Source organism: Amblyomma mixtum, chromosome 5, assembly GCF_055824585.1.
Source record: "Amblyomma mixtum isolate Tamu chromosome 5, ASM5582458v1, whole genome shotgun sequence".
Lineage (NCBI taxonomy): Eukaryota > Metazoa > Arthropoda > Arachnida > Ixodida > Ixodidae > Amblyomma > Amblyomma mixtum.
In genome coordinates this window covers 20,692,192-20,709,329 of record NC_143016.1, presented here as the reverse complement: position 1 = coordinate 20,709,329, position 17,138 = coordinate 20,692,192, and the positions used below count along the sequence as shown (strand labels likewise).

General features: G+C 43.6%; 1 protein-coding gene across 2 annotated transcripts in view; it reads right to left on the bottom strand.

The window, feature by feature from the left end:
* Positions 1 to 5,243: 5,243 nt before the first annotated feature.
* The window catches only part of Fancd2 (Fanconi anemia complementation group D2), a 48,736-nt gene continuing 36,841 nt past the window's right edge, over positions 5,244 to 17,138 (bottom strand). For both annotated transcript variants that reach the window (XM_089543568.1, XM_089543567.1), the window contains 13 exons: positions 16,154 to 16,267; positions 14,578 to 14,706; positions 13,989 to 14,107; positions 13,253 to 13,366; positions 12,918 to 13,163; positions 11,609 to 11,746; positions 9,939 to 10,029; positions 9,779 to 9,850; positions 9,307 to 9,345; positions 8,492 to 8,641; positions 6,378 to 6,524; positions 5,883 to 5,969; positions 5,244 to 5,798 (listed from right to left, as the gene is read on the bottom strand). In XM_089543568.1, coding sequence (XP_089399694.1) covers positions 5,727 to 5,798; positions 5,883 to 5,969; positions 6,378 to 6,524; positions 8,492 to 8,641; positions 9,307 to 9,345; positions 9,779 to 9,850; positions 9,939 to 10,029; positions 11,609 to 11,746; positions 12,918 to 13,163; positions 13,253 to 13,366; positions 13,989 to 14,107; positions 14,578 to 14,706; positions 16,154 to 16,267 — 1,518 coding nt within the window. In that variant the 3' untranslated portion in view covers positions 5,244 to 5,726. The remainder of the gene's footprint in view (positions 5,799 to 5,882; positions 5,970 to 6,377; positions 6,525 to 8,491; positions 8,642 to 9,306; positions 9,346 to 9,778; positions 9,851 to 9,938; positions 10,030 to 11,608; positions 11,747 to 12,917; positions 13,164 to 13,252; positions 13,367 to 13,988; positions 14,108 to 14,577; positions 14,707 to 16,153; positions 16,268 to 17,138) is intronic.

Here is a 17,138-nt window from a genome sequence, read left to right as displayed (position 1 = left end):
TAAGCCATTTCCGGACCTGTATCCGGCCAGTGCACTCCAAATATTCCCATGTAATCTGCACTGTGTCATTTTCACATATCCCTCTGAAATTTTTAATGAAATTTGCACCTCCCTCCTAACTCTCCAGGATACTCCTTAAGCGCTCCCAGTATACGTTTTCGTAGGCCACTTCGGTATCCAATAACTGTAGCTAGACACTAGTCACTCTTTAGCTTCGAAATTTATATGCACCGAGTTAGGACGAAAGGTTGTCTCTAAACGCCTGCCTTTTTTAAAGCTGTTCTCGAGCTCTCCTAAATGTCTTTCCTATACTCGTTTCTAGTTACATCTTCATCGCCTGCATTTGCAGGCGACAGGTGTGTGGCATTTCTTCCTAGCTTTTTCTCCTTTGCCCTAAGTTAACGTCGTTCTCACTGAGCACTAACCTTACGGAATTTTCTTACTTTTATCAGTTCTTCGATTTGTTCAGTCAAAAGAAAATCCACAGGGACAATTAATAAGTCCATTAAGTGTTGGCCATGCGATAGCGTTAGTAGCTGTTTGCTGCAGGCCTTGTTACGTCACTTCCCGCCAGCCAATCGAGAAATTTTATGAATGACGACGCATCATTAAAAGGCACTCTGCCCTTCGGTACCAGTTGGTTATTATTCTTATTACTGATACTATATTAATACTTTATTAAATATTAAAAGATTTAATACGCTGAATAGCGATATTCTCCGCAACCTGTATTGAATTTTATCACTTTCCCGCCGGGCTTCTTTAATTCTTAATCTGCATGCGGCAATACATCTGCTAAAATTCTTACTTCTTATTTTAATTACAATAATACACCTTGATGCACCTGATGGTGGTGCTGATGAGCCTCTTCTCTGTATAGTGGGCGGTCACATAGAGCACGCCCTACCCAAAAACACAAATTGAGGAAAAAGGAAAAATAAAAACGAGAGAAAGAACAACAAAGCAACCTCATGGCGGACCAGGCTGCATGTCCTCAAGTCACCTCACAGTCTGGCCGCGGCCACCACCCCCCTAGTGCCGAGAGGGGGGGGGGGGGGAATGCAATTTCTCTTGGACGATGAAATCTCTTTCCTCCTCCTCCTCCCGCCGACACCAGCGACTGTTTCAGTCTAGTCAGGGTCGTCTGCCACCACGCCTGTTTGCGGGCATTCGCTACACAAGCAGCACCGAAGTCCAGCTGGTCCTCCACCGTCGCAAACCCGAGCGCCTGTGGCAACGTGGTGCCCTCTGTAGGTGGAGGGGAGAAGCTGGTGCAGTGGAAGGTATTAAGCTCGGTGCTCTCCATCTACATTCTGCAGCTCCTGCACACTGCAACCAGTTGATTGGGCGCTGGTTCGAGCCGGCGGCGATACACTAGCGTTTGCAGCGCTCAGGCACGCTCCTCGAAGAGGAAGGTACTCCCTTACGTTATCATAGAGTGCCTCTTTTCCATAACTGTCTTGCGAGCTTCGTACAACTGTAACACTGTCTCGAGTTCAACCGGCGCTCACCATGGGGCACACGCTTGCTCGGCTCGAGGCATGGCAATCTCGGTAGACCCTTTGTTCGTGCGTTGAGAGAATTCAAACTTGCGCCGTATCGCGTGTACGTGGGAGGTCCATTGCGTTCGGTTGCCCTTGAAGCGTAGGTATCGGAACACGCGGCGGGCCTATCTTCAGTCGTCCGAGTCTAAGTAAGAGTTTCAAAAGCAATCTTACTTTTCACCTCTCGAGCCTCAAACGACAACCACCCCACACCGCCCCAAATTGCCTCTGGCGCCGCTAGACAGCGGCAGCCTGGGGCTACGCGGTCTACCTCACTCTGACCTTGCTCTAGCCAGCGGTGGGGCACACCATAGCTATATTCCAAGCAGCATATGTAATCAGCCCAATATTGGAAATGGATGGTTTCGGTTTGGTTTGGTTTTATGGGGTTTAACGTCCCAAAGCGACTCAGGCTATGAGAGACGCCGTAGTGGAGGGCTCCGGAAATTTCGACCACCTGGGGTTCTTTAACGTGCACAGCTGACATCGCACAGTACACGGGCCTCTAGAATTTCTCCTCCAAAGAAATTCAACCGCCGCGGCCGGGATCGAACCCACGTCTTTCGGGTCAGCAGCCGAGCACCATAACCACTGAGCCACCGCGGCGGTATTGGAAATGGATGGTTTCATTCTGGACCTTTGATGGACCAGCCTTTACCAATGCATTTCCAATAATGGGCCGATTAATTGTGCCGCTTGAGATATGGCGCTCGTGGACGTTAGGCTCGGCACATGCACAGTTTTTCACCGCAAATAGCAAAAACAGCTACGTTGATCAGAAGCACTGAAGGACTACAGACACTGAACTTTAGTAGAGTGTTTTTTTCGTCCAAATGAACGCATGAATCACTGAGTGGTATTCACCTACAACCGATGAATAATAATTCAGCGGTTTCGGTTTCATCAATCGATGGCTGTAACGTGTACTTTGCTTTGTTGTACGCATGTAGAACACTTAAACCAGCCTGTTTCAAGACCTAGAGCGAAAAATGACAACAAGGGACATACCAGCAGTTATACTAGCATTTCTTCGTGCCTCAAGTGGCCTAAAGACCAACTACACGGCATAGCCATTGGTCAGTTGTAGAAATCGAAACAGCGTCAAGAAGAAATTCAATTAGATTACTTAGTGGTCGTAAAAAAGTATCACGGGGTGATCCATGTACAGTCGTGAGCAAAAGTGGAGAGATCGGCGCTTCGGCGGCGGGAGCAGTTGCGGGGCCGCCCCACGGCGCTGCTATCTCGCCGCGCTCGCTCGCTGCGAGAGTGCCTCGAGTGACGACAAACTTCCCCCTCGCTCTCGCGCGGGTGTTTATCACGACTGATAAATTCCTATAGTCGGATACAACTTAAGTCTGCAGTGAAGCTCCGCCCACATTCAGCCTCCACGCACAGAATTCCTCCACGACAAAAAAGTAGTCCGCTGATTAAACGTTTCTTGTTACCTAAACAAGAAGCTTATCGCAAGAAAAAAAATTATGAGCTCTAGAATTTTGATACGCGGATTGTTTGATATAGTCAAACATTAAAAAGCTGATTTCGTTTACTATTGCGATTGGACAGCGAAGTAATACAAGACGCCGCGGACCGCGGCCCAGTGTTAGCAACTGCTGTTTTTTTAAGTTGTATCCTACTATAGTGCGGATTTCGGCTACTTTCCCTTCGGGAACTACACACTTTTCTTTTCACACTCCTCGTCGACGCGACCGTTCACCAGCAGAGTAGCCGAAATCCGCACTAGGAATTTATCAGTCGTGATAAACACCCGCGCGAGAGCGAAGGGGAAGTTTGTCGTCACTCGAGGCACTCTCGCAGCGAGCGAGCGCGGCGAGATGGCAGCGCCGTGGAGCGGCCCCGCAACTGCTCCCGCCGCCGAAGCGCCGATCTCTCCACTTTTGCTCACGACTGTACATGTCTAGTGCATAATTTGAAAGAAGAAAACATGCAAGTACAAATTTGGCATTTATAGTCCTTTAATGAGAAAGCATAATTGTAGGGGCACTTCTTATTTTGAGGAATTTGTATTTGTTTCAATCTGCACGCACGGAAAATTAAACCTCGTCCATCATCCTTCATGCGTTTGTATTTCGATGAGGAAAAATCCAGACCTGCGTTCGCCATGGTGTTGGAGATATGGATAAGACTAATAGGTCCGCTACCTGATACCAATGAAAGAATGGCAGACAGGAATGAAAAGGCAACACTGTTTTGCGCTCCTGCATTCCACTTACATAGGGAACAATAGAATATCCTAGGCAGTTCATAGCTTTTAGTGTTTTCTGAATTGTTGTGGCACTCCCCAACATAACAGTGATGCATTAATGCTTTCCACGCAGACGAGAAAGACATGGGAGGCGCATTCCACATAGCTAAACATGATGGCTCAGCCCGCAACCGACGAATTCATCGGTCCATACCAGAAAACCTTCTGGTACTGCTGCCATGCAGATGATGATTTGGCAAAGTAGAAGACATGGCACCGATAGGAGCCGAACTCATCAAGTGATTATTTAGTTGCGAGTATTTTTTTCTCTCAAACGACAACAAACAAGAAAAGCGATATTTTCCAACCCTTTTCTGCTTGCGCAGATGAAGGCTGACTTGTGGTCAGCCTTTGTCCTGCAGTGGATGACAGCGGCTCTTGATCAGGCTGTCGCCGCCGCCAACAACAAAGTGAAGCTCACACGAATGTCTGCCGCCAGCACTACTTGCGAGGTGGCAACAAGAGGGGTACACATGGCATTCCCTGCATGACCCATATGCAGTCACATTTCGCAATCTACACTAATATTTGTCCTATGATGGGCGCTTGTGAACCGTCACAAACACAAAACAGCAGCTGTGAAATTGTGCAGCATGCCCAGCAGTGTTTCGGAGAGAAGGCATTTTTATTTAAACAGTAGAGTGGCAGGTTTTCTACCTTCCTAAATACCATGAGCTGTTGCGGCTACCTTTATTGAAGAGGAACCATATGCTGCTTGTCGCGGTAGCTGGGTGGCGACAGAATTCAGCTAATGGAATCAGACTCTGGTCACGGGGTGGAATCTCAACCACAGAATGCCTGATTTCTAAGGAAGTGAAACACAAAAATGCCTCTGAGCTGCGAAGCCCAAGTGCACGCTGAAAAGCTCCGGGTAGTCAAAATTAATGCAGAGATCTCCACTACGGCAACACTGTCTCCTTGCTTTCACCCCTCTCCTCAGTCTCTTCCCTCATGGCGCAGCTCAGTTGTTTACTGAAAGACAGTTACTGCGCCTTTCCTTTCCTCATAACCACCCACAACCACCAAGCAACATGCTATGATGAATGAAGACGAATGAACACGGGCACTGTAAAGGCCTCAGCATAACCAGGCTGCAAGAACGAGGGAGAGTGACAAACTAATTTATAAGCATGTGACTTGTTTTTACAGTCTATGGCTGCCTGCTTCACACTGCAAGCCTTGTGTCAGGTCCTCCCTGTAGGAATTAGTATCCTTTAAAGTGTCATTACATGAAATGAGTGAAGGCTGACTTCTTATGATAGAGTTGTCTCTGCCAGAACTGCACCACTCCCTTATGAGCATTAGTCTTATCACATACTGGCCTTTCTCCACAAAAAGCCAGATGTTAAAAATTTCAGCTTTTCACAGAAGCTCTTCTTGTAGTTGGTGGCATGTATACATAAACAGAAAATTTATCAAGGACATTGGCCATGAAATGCCACCTTAGATGACTTTATTTGACAGCACTAACATATTTACTCATTTATTTATTATTTATACATACTGCAATCCCATGGACGGATTTCAGCAGGGTGGGAATACATCGAAAAAGATAAAAATACAAGAACAAGAAGGGAGTACTAAATGAAAAGAGCGACAAGTTTGAAAAATGCAACCAGCAACACTCAAGAAAAGTATTAAGGGTGTAATGCAAACTTTGTAATGGTGTTTATTACTAAAGCAAATTTTATGTATGGTTGTACAATAAAACAAGCAACACTTGGATGAGAGAACAGGTTTGTGTCAGCTAAAAGAGGTAGCATGGCTAACTTGCACACAGGAACATGTGAAGGAAAAATATATTACAGTAACTTGTAAGACAAAAAACATGCAGCCTTCAACCAGAACCACAAATGCATCTGTGTACACAATAGTATAAGATATGGGTAAGGCTGGCAGCTTTCTGCAAGAGTAGCCCCTCAAAATTCTTCGCTTATCTCAGGTTCCATGGGTTCGTCTGCTCCATTTTCTTCACTGTTGTGGCTGGCATCCTAGGCGAACAAGAAATTTGGTAAGCTTTAATATTCAAGCATCCAAACTGACGTTCAGTAAATGTTCACAAGCCAGTGGCTCACCGAATCATTGCCAGCTTCGCCATCCTCAGCAGGTGCGATCTCCTCGTCTGAATTCTCACGTATCGACTGCGTGAGAATTTCTTCACCCTACAAGAAGCATTGCACAAACTGCTCATATATCGACTGGGTTGTTTGAGGTTGGTCCCAACATTCCTAATCATGCCTTTGTGTAAGAGGATAGCATGGTAGAGGCCAAACTTTCCACAATATACATAAGTACTACGTCTTTTTGTATCTCTGCCTTGTAGCACTGAATTCAATGTAAAGATGAACAGCTAGCAATCCCAAAATCAACATTAATGACCTGATATTTGCTAGTAATTTTTGCATAATGCCAATGAAATCTGCACACTCTCATCCCACTTTGTTGTATCAACCAGCTCCTATGAGAGCGTAGTATAGCATGATTGAAACTCATCCTTAAATTTAACAGTGCCTAACCCAAAACCATGCTGTACTGCATCCCTAGCCATCTGTGCTACAGCTGAGTGTCACCTTGAGGTCTCGATTCTTGAGGTTTCCAACCCAGAAGGCTTCCCGGCAGTGGTTCACAGTCAGCATGGCCTTCACACGAAAGACAAAGACCTCCAGCGTCTTGCGCACGGCAGGCACTTGGCCTGTCAGTGCCACATCCTTTACCAGCTGCATGTAGAGAAGCCACATAGTTCAACAGTTGTTGAAGTATTCCTTCCAGAAGCAGGTTATGTGCACTGAATTTTCTTGCAGGCTACCCACACCTCACTGTCCGTGCATGTACTAATGGTGCAAACGGCCGTGCGAGTACTTTGCAAGTTTACATCCAATAGACTTCTCCTTGTTTGCGAACAATGAGATACCAAAAAGCACATGTGCTCGTGGATGTGCTGAAAGAAAACGAGCTTAGGTGGCAAAAGCATCCATTTTGGTTTGGTCTCCCTGCTGCGTGGAGCGTCACAGAGCTGTCTGATAATGTGGATCTTCTCCCCGAAATCATGCTTTAGTGGTATTTATGTTCAATTTCAGGACGGGTGAAGTACACAGCACTCCAGTAACCAGATCCATAAGCAATTTACCTATAGATCCATAAAGATTACCTAAACTTCTAAACTGTCCAATAAGGGCGCACCTCGGAGGTATTTCGTGTTCCTAGAGCAAGCCTGGTGCCTATAGTGTGCAGGCACTCAAATCATACCCACCGCTTGAAAGCATAGGGTCTCACAATAAAAAGTCATGTGGCAAGCAGGTTATATTAGACCTCGGCACCAGGTACTGCTTTCTAAAGGTTCTTCACAAAAGCGGCTGCCAAGCCCTACAAAGTGTGGGCACTCATGAGTGAAACAGCAGTTTACACATATGCGTCATGCATGGCTGGGCTATTTCTGGACATTTGTACTTTGCCTCGTTTTAGATTACACTCTGACTGACTAGCACATGGTATTGCTAGGAGCAAATACCATATCCAGAGAAAAGGTAATGAGGAACAATGAATGTGATATGCGCATTGCTACAACCAGCTGTGTGCAAAACAGTGGAGCATAATATTCAAGCAGAGTGCACTATTCAAGAGTACATAGACTTAAATGACACAGGCAAAACCAAACACCTATGTTACAACTCCAAGTTCGAATGCAGCTGCACTTGAGCGACCATGCTGCTAGCATGCCCTCATGAGCAGTTTCGGAAAAAAAAAAAAAGCTCGCTCCTTGAACTTGAAATGTTGCACTAGAACAAACTAAATGCATAACAAGAAGTTGTTAAAATACTTCCAGCGATTGCATGCCATCTGCGCCTTTGAGTGCCCGATCAATCATGCCTCAAGTACGATTTTTTTCCGGAGGAGGACAAAGCAAACCATAAGGACTTGTTAGTCCACTCAGAAATATGTGAGCGTACGATATAGTACATCCAGCAGATCTACTTACAATCATGTTTACACCGTAGATCCTATCAGTGCTCGACGACGTCTGTCAGTTCGTCCTTTGCATAGCTCCAAAACCCATTCTCCGCCCCTTTCCCCTGTTTGGAAAGCTAAAGAAATATATGCCACTGGTCTTCTTCGATAGATTAGCACATTCCACCATGCCACAATTCGACTGCACTGAGAAAAACGCAGCAAACTGTCACTACATGAAACCTCATCCACTGCACCAAGCCGCCAGCAGCAGAATGTTTTGCCAATCAAGGCAAGCCATGCTCTTCGCTCCTCCTCTGATACATCATCCGTGACAAAGGCAGGGAGAGGTCCATTCCATGTCTATAAAGAGTTGAAGGTTCTTTCAAATGACAGTCTGGACCAAATTCCACAGAGTGGTACAACATCTATGTTTTTACGAGAAGATACCTATGTCAGACCTTTGCTCACCAAATAGATAGTTGAGTGACTTCACTGCACCAAGCCTACAGGTTAACTCAAAGACCACTGTTAACGACACTGTGCAACTGGATTATACTCATAAATTAATGGTCATTGACACTGGGTCCTTGCAACAAAAAAGATATTGAAACTGAGGAAGTTATACTAGAAAGAGTTGTTAACAGTGCCACACCTAACATCATACAGTATTTATGCGCTCTCATGCAATGCTAAGCATGTTTTTCTGTTTCTCATGCTATAGCTGGCAGGGGCTGACCTTGGAGTGGCTGCAAATGTGCTGCAGGTATCGTGTGCTCTGCTGCAGGTTCTTGAGGAGAGCCTGGACCTCAGCGGGTTGCGACTTGAACAGCGAGTCGAGCAGGGGCATAGCATTTCGCAGGAAGGACTCCAAGAACTGACGTCCAAACTGCGCACAGTGCGGGGCACACGGGGAAAGGGTAGGTTAAAACTTCAACAAAAGCACAAAGTTTGTCTCTCCAGAGCAACCAGTAGCATGAAGCTTGTAAACAGTAATGCATAGCAGGGCAGTTAGTAACTGCAGCATTGGACTAGTTTTTTTTTTTTATGAATACAAATGAATACACTTTGGACTTTAGAACAAATATATTACTGCAAGAATAACATGAGATAGCGCTACTTAAATAGTACTATGCACTAAGCAGACTTCAACAACAAATCTCGAGCGAAAATTCGAATGAATAAGTAATGTGACTTCAATGTTTATTGTTTACAAAACAAAAGAGGGGGGGGGAGGGGGGGGGCCAAAGATGAAATTCTGAGACGTTTCAGAACTGCACACGAGTTCCTTGTTCGTCATCATTCTGTTTACCAATGTTAGCATATGCATGATGCCATCTGTAAAATGCTTAATATACCCTTTACCTAATTTGAAATTTAAGTTTTCAATGCAACATAACAAAAAGGGATGCAAAGCAAGTTTTGTGGCACAGCAAGGCGCGCCTTTGTAACACACTGACACAAAATTTCCTTTCCACTTTCCACATATTTTTGTACTGCAGTCCTGTACAAGATACAAGAGATGCATAATCAAACGCAAAACAAAGTGCTCACCTTCAGACAAATAGACAGATTCTTTCGCACTGAAGATTTCTGAAAGGATGCACAAAAAAGATTTAAAAGCTCCATTAGTAACACTTGTAAACGATTCAATGTTTAAAGCACCTCATAGCAACAGCATTCTTTTGAAAGCTATGCCCTTCCAAACTCAAGCTTATATTGCAACTAGTAATTCCACCGGCTTCAATGCACAACCCTGAGGATGTGTTGCCATATTTTTATCCTTGACAACTCAATGCATTCAGCACATACAGCCACACCTCACAATTTCAGAAGAGACAAGCCACAGCTCAATGTCAAATAACAACATATAATCATGTTCAACATACAATTTTTTTTTTACAAAAGTTGTACTTTTGAGCCTGCCTTTCCTGTGTGCATTCAATGCTGTGCCCAGCTTGTCACAAAATACATAAAAGCATCAAATTTCACTTGGATATCTACAACGCCTAGAAACAGCACTAACCTTTGCAACCTCCACCAACTTGCGAAAAATATCAATAGCAAGGGTCCACTTCTCAAGCTGCTTCAGCTTTTCCTGAAACAGCGAAACCCAGTTCATGCATAAAAACCATTTGGTGCACTTTTCCGTATTAGTTTTTCACAAACAGCAGCAACAATACTACCTCCTGGTCAGTAACTGCTTTTGCAGAGAGGCTTTGCACACCATCAGCAAGATTGGAGAACATCGTCTTGTAGTAGACATTGAGAGTAGACCTGGATAAAAAAAAAAAGTTAGCCAGCTAGGGTTTTTGTGAACTGTACTGATGATAGCAGCAAGACAACAGCTTATCATACAATTGTCCGACTGTGACAATGCTAAAAAAAGTGGTAAAACTTCATTTGCTCATACTGACACTTTGCACAAAAGTTCCAGAAACACACACAAGTGAAAATGCAAACTGCAACATGTAAGAGATGCCATGATTAATAAGCGAGCGCTCGACTTTTCTATAAATGAAATTTCACAGTGGAATTAAACTTTCCACCAAAGGAAACTCTGACACATTACATTCACAACTGTATACAAAGTGAATTTGCAGCTTTTTCTGAGAGTGGACTGCACCTAGCAGTGATTTCTTTGTTTCAGGTTAATTTTGCATCCTTCAACTTGCAAATAATCTAGTTTTTCGTGCCATTAGCAAATGCAGTAAATAATATTTCGCGAAACATGAGTGAGTTAGCACGTCATTGGGCATTTTTGTGTAGACAAGTTTTGCCACTAGCAGTAACTTTTCGCAGCATTTTGTTGTTGTGATTTTTCATTATGACACTTTATACGATTAACAAGGTGGGTTGTTGAGCTAGTTGGCGCATGATCCCTTAAAACCAGCAGCAGAGAAGAAACAGACATAAGGAAGGAACACACAGATGCGGACGAGGCTGCAGCCTATACTTTGCACATCCCTGCAAAAAATCAACTACTAGCGCTTTGTGCTGGAAAACTAACAATTTGTCTTTTTTAATGTTTGAAAATACTATTTAGCCTGAAAAATATTTCGTCTCGATGGAAACAAAATATGGCATGCCAAAGGGGTAATAAATATACCCTACGTTAGGTATGCATACAAGAAAAAATTATTTACACAAATACAGCTTTAAGTTATGAATGAAATTGAGTTGGTGCTTAGAAAGTCTGTCAAGTGAAGTACAATGAAAGTACCTAGTGCGTGTTGTCTCAGAGTGGAGGGTTAAGCTACTCCTGCTAAAATTGACCTTCAAAAATTTACTTGGGCAAAATTTGGTTTGATAGGTTTATGGAGTTGAATGTCCCAAAAGCAACTCAAGCTATGAGGGACGTCAATGTGGAGGCGACAAGGTAAGTTGTTGGCCAAGTTGGTGACGATATTCCGTGACTACAGCACAACAAACTGGGCATAGAAGAAGGAAACACGCAGGGACACAACATGTTTCCTTCAGTGTTTCCTTCTTCTATGTCCAGTTCATCGTGCTGTAGTCAAGGAATGTGCACGGTTCAGATAATTCGACCCCCCCGGGGTTCTTTAATGTGCACTGACACTGCACAGTACAAAAGCCTCTAGCATTTTGCCTCCATCAAAATGCAACCACCGCGGTCAGGATCGAACCAGTGTCTTTCGGGTCAGCAGCCAGCACCATAACCACTGAGCTACCATGGCGGTACTTGGGCGAAACTTACCTACTTGGAGCAAAAACAGAATGGAGCTGGTCTGGAGTACTGTTCATTAAGAAGCTTAAATTCCCTTAAATGTTTACACGGGCAGTGCTGCGGTGTTAGCAAATGCAGCACGGCTTGGGACAGCTAGTTAAGCCTCACTTGTCTAGTGTAGGGAACTGCTTTTCCTGCTCTTCTGGCTGCTCAGCTGGTGGTGAGTCATCCAGGATGCTGGGCAAGCAGTCAGTTGCAAGCTCGTGCAGACTCTGAAGCACACACTCCGACTCTGACAGGAAGGTGCTGCATGGCAAAATGAGAGTAAGCAGTTAACAACAAGAAAAGCAATGGAGAAGCAAGACGCTCATTTAAAGTATGGGACATTCACAAAGCCTCATCTCTTTTCAAAAGCAAGCAAACAAGTGGCGTTGGGAGCATCCAGTAACCATCAGGCTACTAATCCTAGCGAACGCTCCCTATCCACGTCTTTCCATTCACACATATCTGTGAAACTCCCTGCTGCATTGAAAAAAAAGTAAACTAATCCTCCAACCACTCTACACATTGCAAACATCACAGACCACAAAAACCAAAATGGCTCTTACTGCTGGCAATGTAGATTTTTTTGTCATGTGTTTGTAGAGGGTTGATACTAAAACCAGTTTTAAATAGCGCATGTTACAACCAATGGTGGTTTCCAATATGTTCTGTTCATGGTTAGTCTGCAGTACTATAAGTAAAAACATGAATGACTGACACTAACTGTACAAAGTGCCGATGTGCAGGAACAGTCACACCAGGCTCATGCCATCTCTAGAGTTTCAAAGATAAAGAAGGATACAGTTTCAAACTGCTATCATTCTAACAGCATTTTAATGCACAGTTCAGCACCAAGCAAGAAAGCACTTCTTATGGCTGAGAAATTTGCTTCTGCACATAAGGATTGCTTCCCACCTGACCACATACAAGGCTTGATTCTAATGCACGGCAACTTAGCATGTTTTTTCTGTAACTAGGCTGTCTATATCTTCCAACAAGGTCAATGCATTTAGAGGAAGTACCTAAGGTGGAGTAGATTTGAACCAATGGCACAGTTACTCATTAGCATTCACCTATGTGCAGCCATACAGCTATAACGGCAATTCGGCCTCACAAAAATTGTGTACTTGAAAAATTCATCCTGTTCCAGGGACTGAACACAGGACCACCCCCTCTCCATGACAGTCACTCTACTGACTAGGCTAATGCTAGCAAATAAAGGGTGAGGTCAAATTGGTCAACAACTCGAAATGGAAATGAAGTTAGTACAAAGTGTTTAGGGGAAATACCAAATGTGGAGTAGACTCGAAAAAAAAAAAAAAAGGAGTGATTACTCATCAGCATCCACCTAAGCACAGCCATACAACTAACACGACAAAGGAGACTGTCTTGCAACGTTATAAACATCAGACACAACAGAGACTAGTCAGCTCACCTAAGCATGACCTGCAGGGACTCGTTGAAATGGCTTCCCTGTGGCTTTTGGGGGACGTTTGATGTTCCAACGCGACACAGCCAGTTGCGCCGAAGAAATCCCTCGGCCACACCGCGAATGCCCCGCTGCTCTAGCGAGTACATCTGTGCTCGGTCAGCGACAGTGCCCAGCAGCCGCAGGAGGGCAGTGGCTCCCGCTGGGTCTGTCACGGAGTCGGCAAACTTGGCGAAGTACGAGAAGGCTCGCCTAGAAGACAGCACAAACTGAAGGTTACCGAGGAAAACAAAAAAAAGAAAACCTGAGCAAAGGCAAATAACGTGATTCGTAGCACTCACTTTCCCAGAGCCATGACGTAGGCCTGAGTCAGCTGTGTTGTTCCAATGCGGTCAGATATAGAACGAAAAGCTTCACACAGCTGGTCTCGATTTTCACTTGTCTCAAACCCATTCCTGCAACCAGACACAGGGCAACATTTGGCAACATGAATAAGTACAACAAAATAAAGGCCACTTATAGGCAATATTTAAATAAAATACACCAACCACATTATATGTGTGTGTTCTAGCAAAACAATTTATCAATTTTCCAAAAAGTCCTCAACTGCCTACAGTTTCAAATACAAAAATCAGTGGCTACAATATCTTGTTAAGTCATATCTACTTACAATACTGTTACGTTTATTGGGGTTTATTAGGGTTTAATGTCCCAAAGCGACTCAGGCTATGAGGGACGCCGCAGTGAAGGGCTCCGGAAATTTCGGCCACCTGGGGTTCTTTAATGTGCACTGACATCGCACAGTACACGGGCTTCTAGAAGTTCGCCTTCATCGAAATTCAGCCGCCGCAGCCGGGATCGAACCTGCATCTTTCGGGTCAGCAGCCGAGCGCCGTAACCACTGAGCCACCGCGGCGGGGCCAATAGTGTTACGGTTTAAACATTCATGAAAGATGACTCTGATAAACACCAAAACTGGCTTGGTTTCTTCTAGTTTCTGGCCTGGTTTCTTCATGATAGGTACTTTAGTTCTTCTTATTTGACTGAAGGCACAATTTCAATTATGAGGTCACTTGCCATGAAAAGAATGAGTTCAGGCAGTTTAGCAACAAAGTCATGCAGGATGCTGTCTCCTTGGCTGCATTTGTGAACATGGATGCCGCATCAACCACACCATCATTCTGTGATATCAGGTCCTGGTAGTGAGGGAAAAAAAAAAGAAATAAGCAAGATGTTCAGTGCAGTTTCCACTCTTTTCGCATACAAGCCAGTAAGAGGGCGACATCACACATCAAAAAAATACCTTGCGATGAAATGTAAATCTGTGAATGAACCTAATTAAATGGCTGAGATATTTCAAAGTGATCAAGTACAACGTCATTCACTGTTAGAGTGAGTGAACACAGAAGTGCATGAAAGAGTTGCATCGCAGCTTTGCAGAGCACCATGCGAAATGATGCCCAGACTATTGTGCATGCGCAAACAGCACAGAAACCACAATAGCTCCCTATGCTTCCTGCGCCTGCTAGTTAGTTTGCAAGTATTCAATATAAGACACATTTGTTTTCCCTCTAGCAGTAGATGACAGTGCGCTTACAACAGTTGTGCAATGCTATGTAGTATTTGAGACCGACTTCTTTAAGGAGCACTAGGGGAAGCTGGTTACCTGGAAGTACCCACTGGTCTCTTCAAGCAGGGAACAAAGGTGTGGCACCATGCTGACCATGAATTTCACCACATCCGATTTGGGGCTCAGCGCCAAGTTGGAGAAACCAACGTCCCGCGACACCTTGGCCTGACATTGAGAAAAGCGAGGACAAATCACATTTACCTGGCCCTAGGACGTTTTTTCATCAAACATGTTGTAGTACCACTTATTTTTTGCAAAGGAAAAAGGAGGTGGTATTAAAACAGTCACACAAACACATCAGATTCTAATATAGTACATACTTTTTCAAGCCAAAGTTTTCAGGAAAGAAAGCCATCAGGCATTGCTGGTATCCACAACGTGCATGATACTGATAGTTGTGGTGAACTGTGTGGCTGATGAGAGATGCTTTATTTTCACACCAATTCCTTGTGCCACATCACAGGTATCACGTCAGCAATGCATAGGGAAGCAGAAGCTCCATGTTGCTGCTTACAGAGCTTAGTCGACTCTAGCTGGCAGATGGCAACACTGGTTCACACATCTCTCCGAGTGCAAGCCTGCCGTCACTTCTACTTGCATTCCTCATACTAACTACAAATTGTGCGAGGCCTATCCATGCTATATTATGTAAATGCTTCAACATGACACATGTGGTGTGCATTTGCTATTACCTGTTTTTTTTTTCTTTCATTGTAAACTTTGTTTTATTTCATTTATTTTTTACAATTTCACTATAGGCATTTGCTAATACCGAATTTTTTTTTTATTATTCATTTTTTTCTTTATTTTTTATTCATTGTAAACTTTTTTTTTTACTGATTGCAGTTCAACCATGTATTTGTTTTGCTTCACTGACATGTACATTAGTTGCTGATGCTCTGCTCTTGTACAGGGGATGGGAGCCTAGTCAAGCTGCATTATAGCGGCTTTTTCTCCCATCTCATGTATGTGTATTGCATGAAATAAATCAATTCAATTCAATTCAATACCTCAGTGCTGTTTTGAACAGTTCAGAGGATCATGTGACCATGACATTCATATTGGTGGTAACTTCGGCAGCCATAAAATGTGCACGCAGCATTAACTTAAGTAGATATAGCAAGTTTAAAGTTTGCCACTATGTAAAGTCACCACAACAAAGTACTAAAAGCATCAGAATGCCGTTCTGCAACAGTATTCAAGTATTGAATTTTTTTGTGAAGCAATAACAACAGGTTTGAGTTCTGAAGATCAACACTGAGATTTTTTTCACCAAAAAAGCTGCCAAAATTAGCCTATTATTTCTTGTTCTTACAACTTTCTGAGGCACTGTGAGACAAAAACAAAAAGAAGGATGGCATCCCACAAATTGTGTGTGAATAAAAAAATAATGGTGATTTTTGCACAAGTAGCCAAGTGTAAAACAAATTCCTGATGGTGTAATGGCTTACTTTCTTTCTTATTTAATTGAAGACCAAGCAGAGCTGAGCAAGCTGTGCGGTAGAGCGGGTTTAAGGAGAGATTACAATACTATAGTGCTGAAAAGTTCAAAAGTATGTGAAGGTCAACTACACACCCAGCCCCTTGAAATGCAACTGCAGAGGAAAGTTACCTTGAAAGGAAATGCACGCTTTGGTCCAGTGGAGGGAAGGGCCCAGTCCAGCTTGGTAGTAAGCTCACTGAGCACAAACAAAAGCTCGGATGTCGTGAGCTTAGACGGGGATGCCTGCCAGCAGAACAGAGAGAAGACCACCCAAACGCAGTCAGTGCACAAATTGAAATCTCCTGAAGGAGCACAAGAAATAAACAGGCAAACAAATGGAGCCTTAAGAGCTGTCAACACATGCTTTACAGCCAAAGTATGCCCCAGAACAATGAACAAGTGCAATAAACTTTACAAAGTGATGCATGTTTGTTGTACATATTAGCAACAAGTGATAGTAGCACATTCATGATGGCTTCTTGAAAATACGAAGCTAGTTTCCCTGTGAACTACGTATGCTGACGAGTCAAAATCTCAACGAAGTTATGCTAACTTATCTACACACTAGTGATACTAATTCGAGAATAGCTCAGGAAGCTAAAAATGAAGGCAGAGTGTAATGTTCACATGCCACAAAAAGTATTGTGTAGGCACCAAGTTAGTAGAACTGAGCAGACCAACTCGCCTCTGACTTTTGCTCATTTCAACATGGCAAACAAGCTACTCATATTTCAGAAATTTTCTTGGCATTGCATCTTTGGACTGCAGTGCATTACAAATAGTGACTGCCGCAGCTTTTTCTTAATCATTTATGGCTTCTTGAAGAAGCATAGTCTTTGCCTTAATACCTGCGAAACATGATTCAAGCATAAGCAAAAACATATTCCTGACATTAGAAAAGAAATGCCAGGAACATGTCTTTTGTAATGCTAGCCTGAATTAAAACCTGACTTCCCACTTCTGGAAAGCAAACAACTAAGGCAAGTTAAATATTGAATTCCATTCATGTAAACCAGTATAGTAGATTCGTGCACTGTTCATTTTGACCTTGGTCTGTGTGAATGAAAGTAACAGGCAGTTTATGCCAGACCAGTGCTATGGCTGTTAAAATATA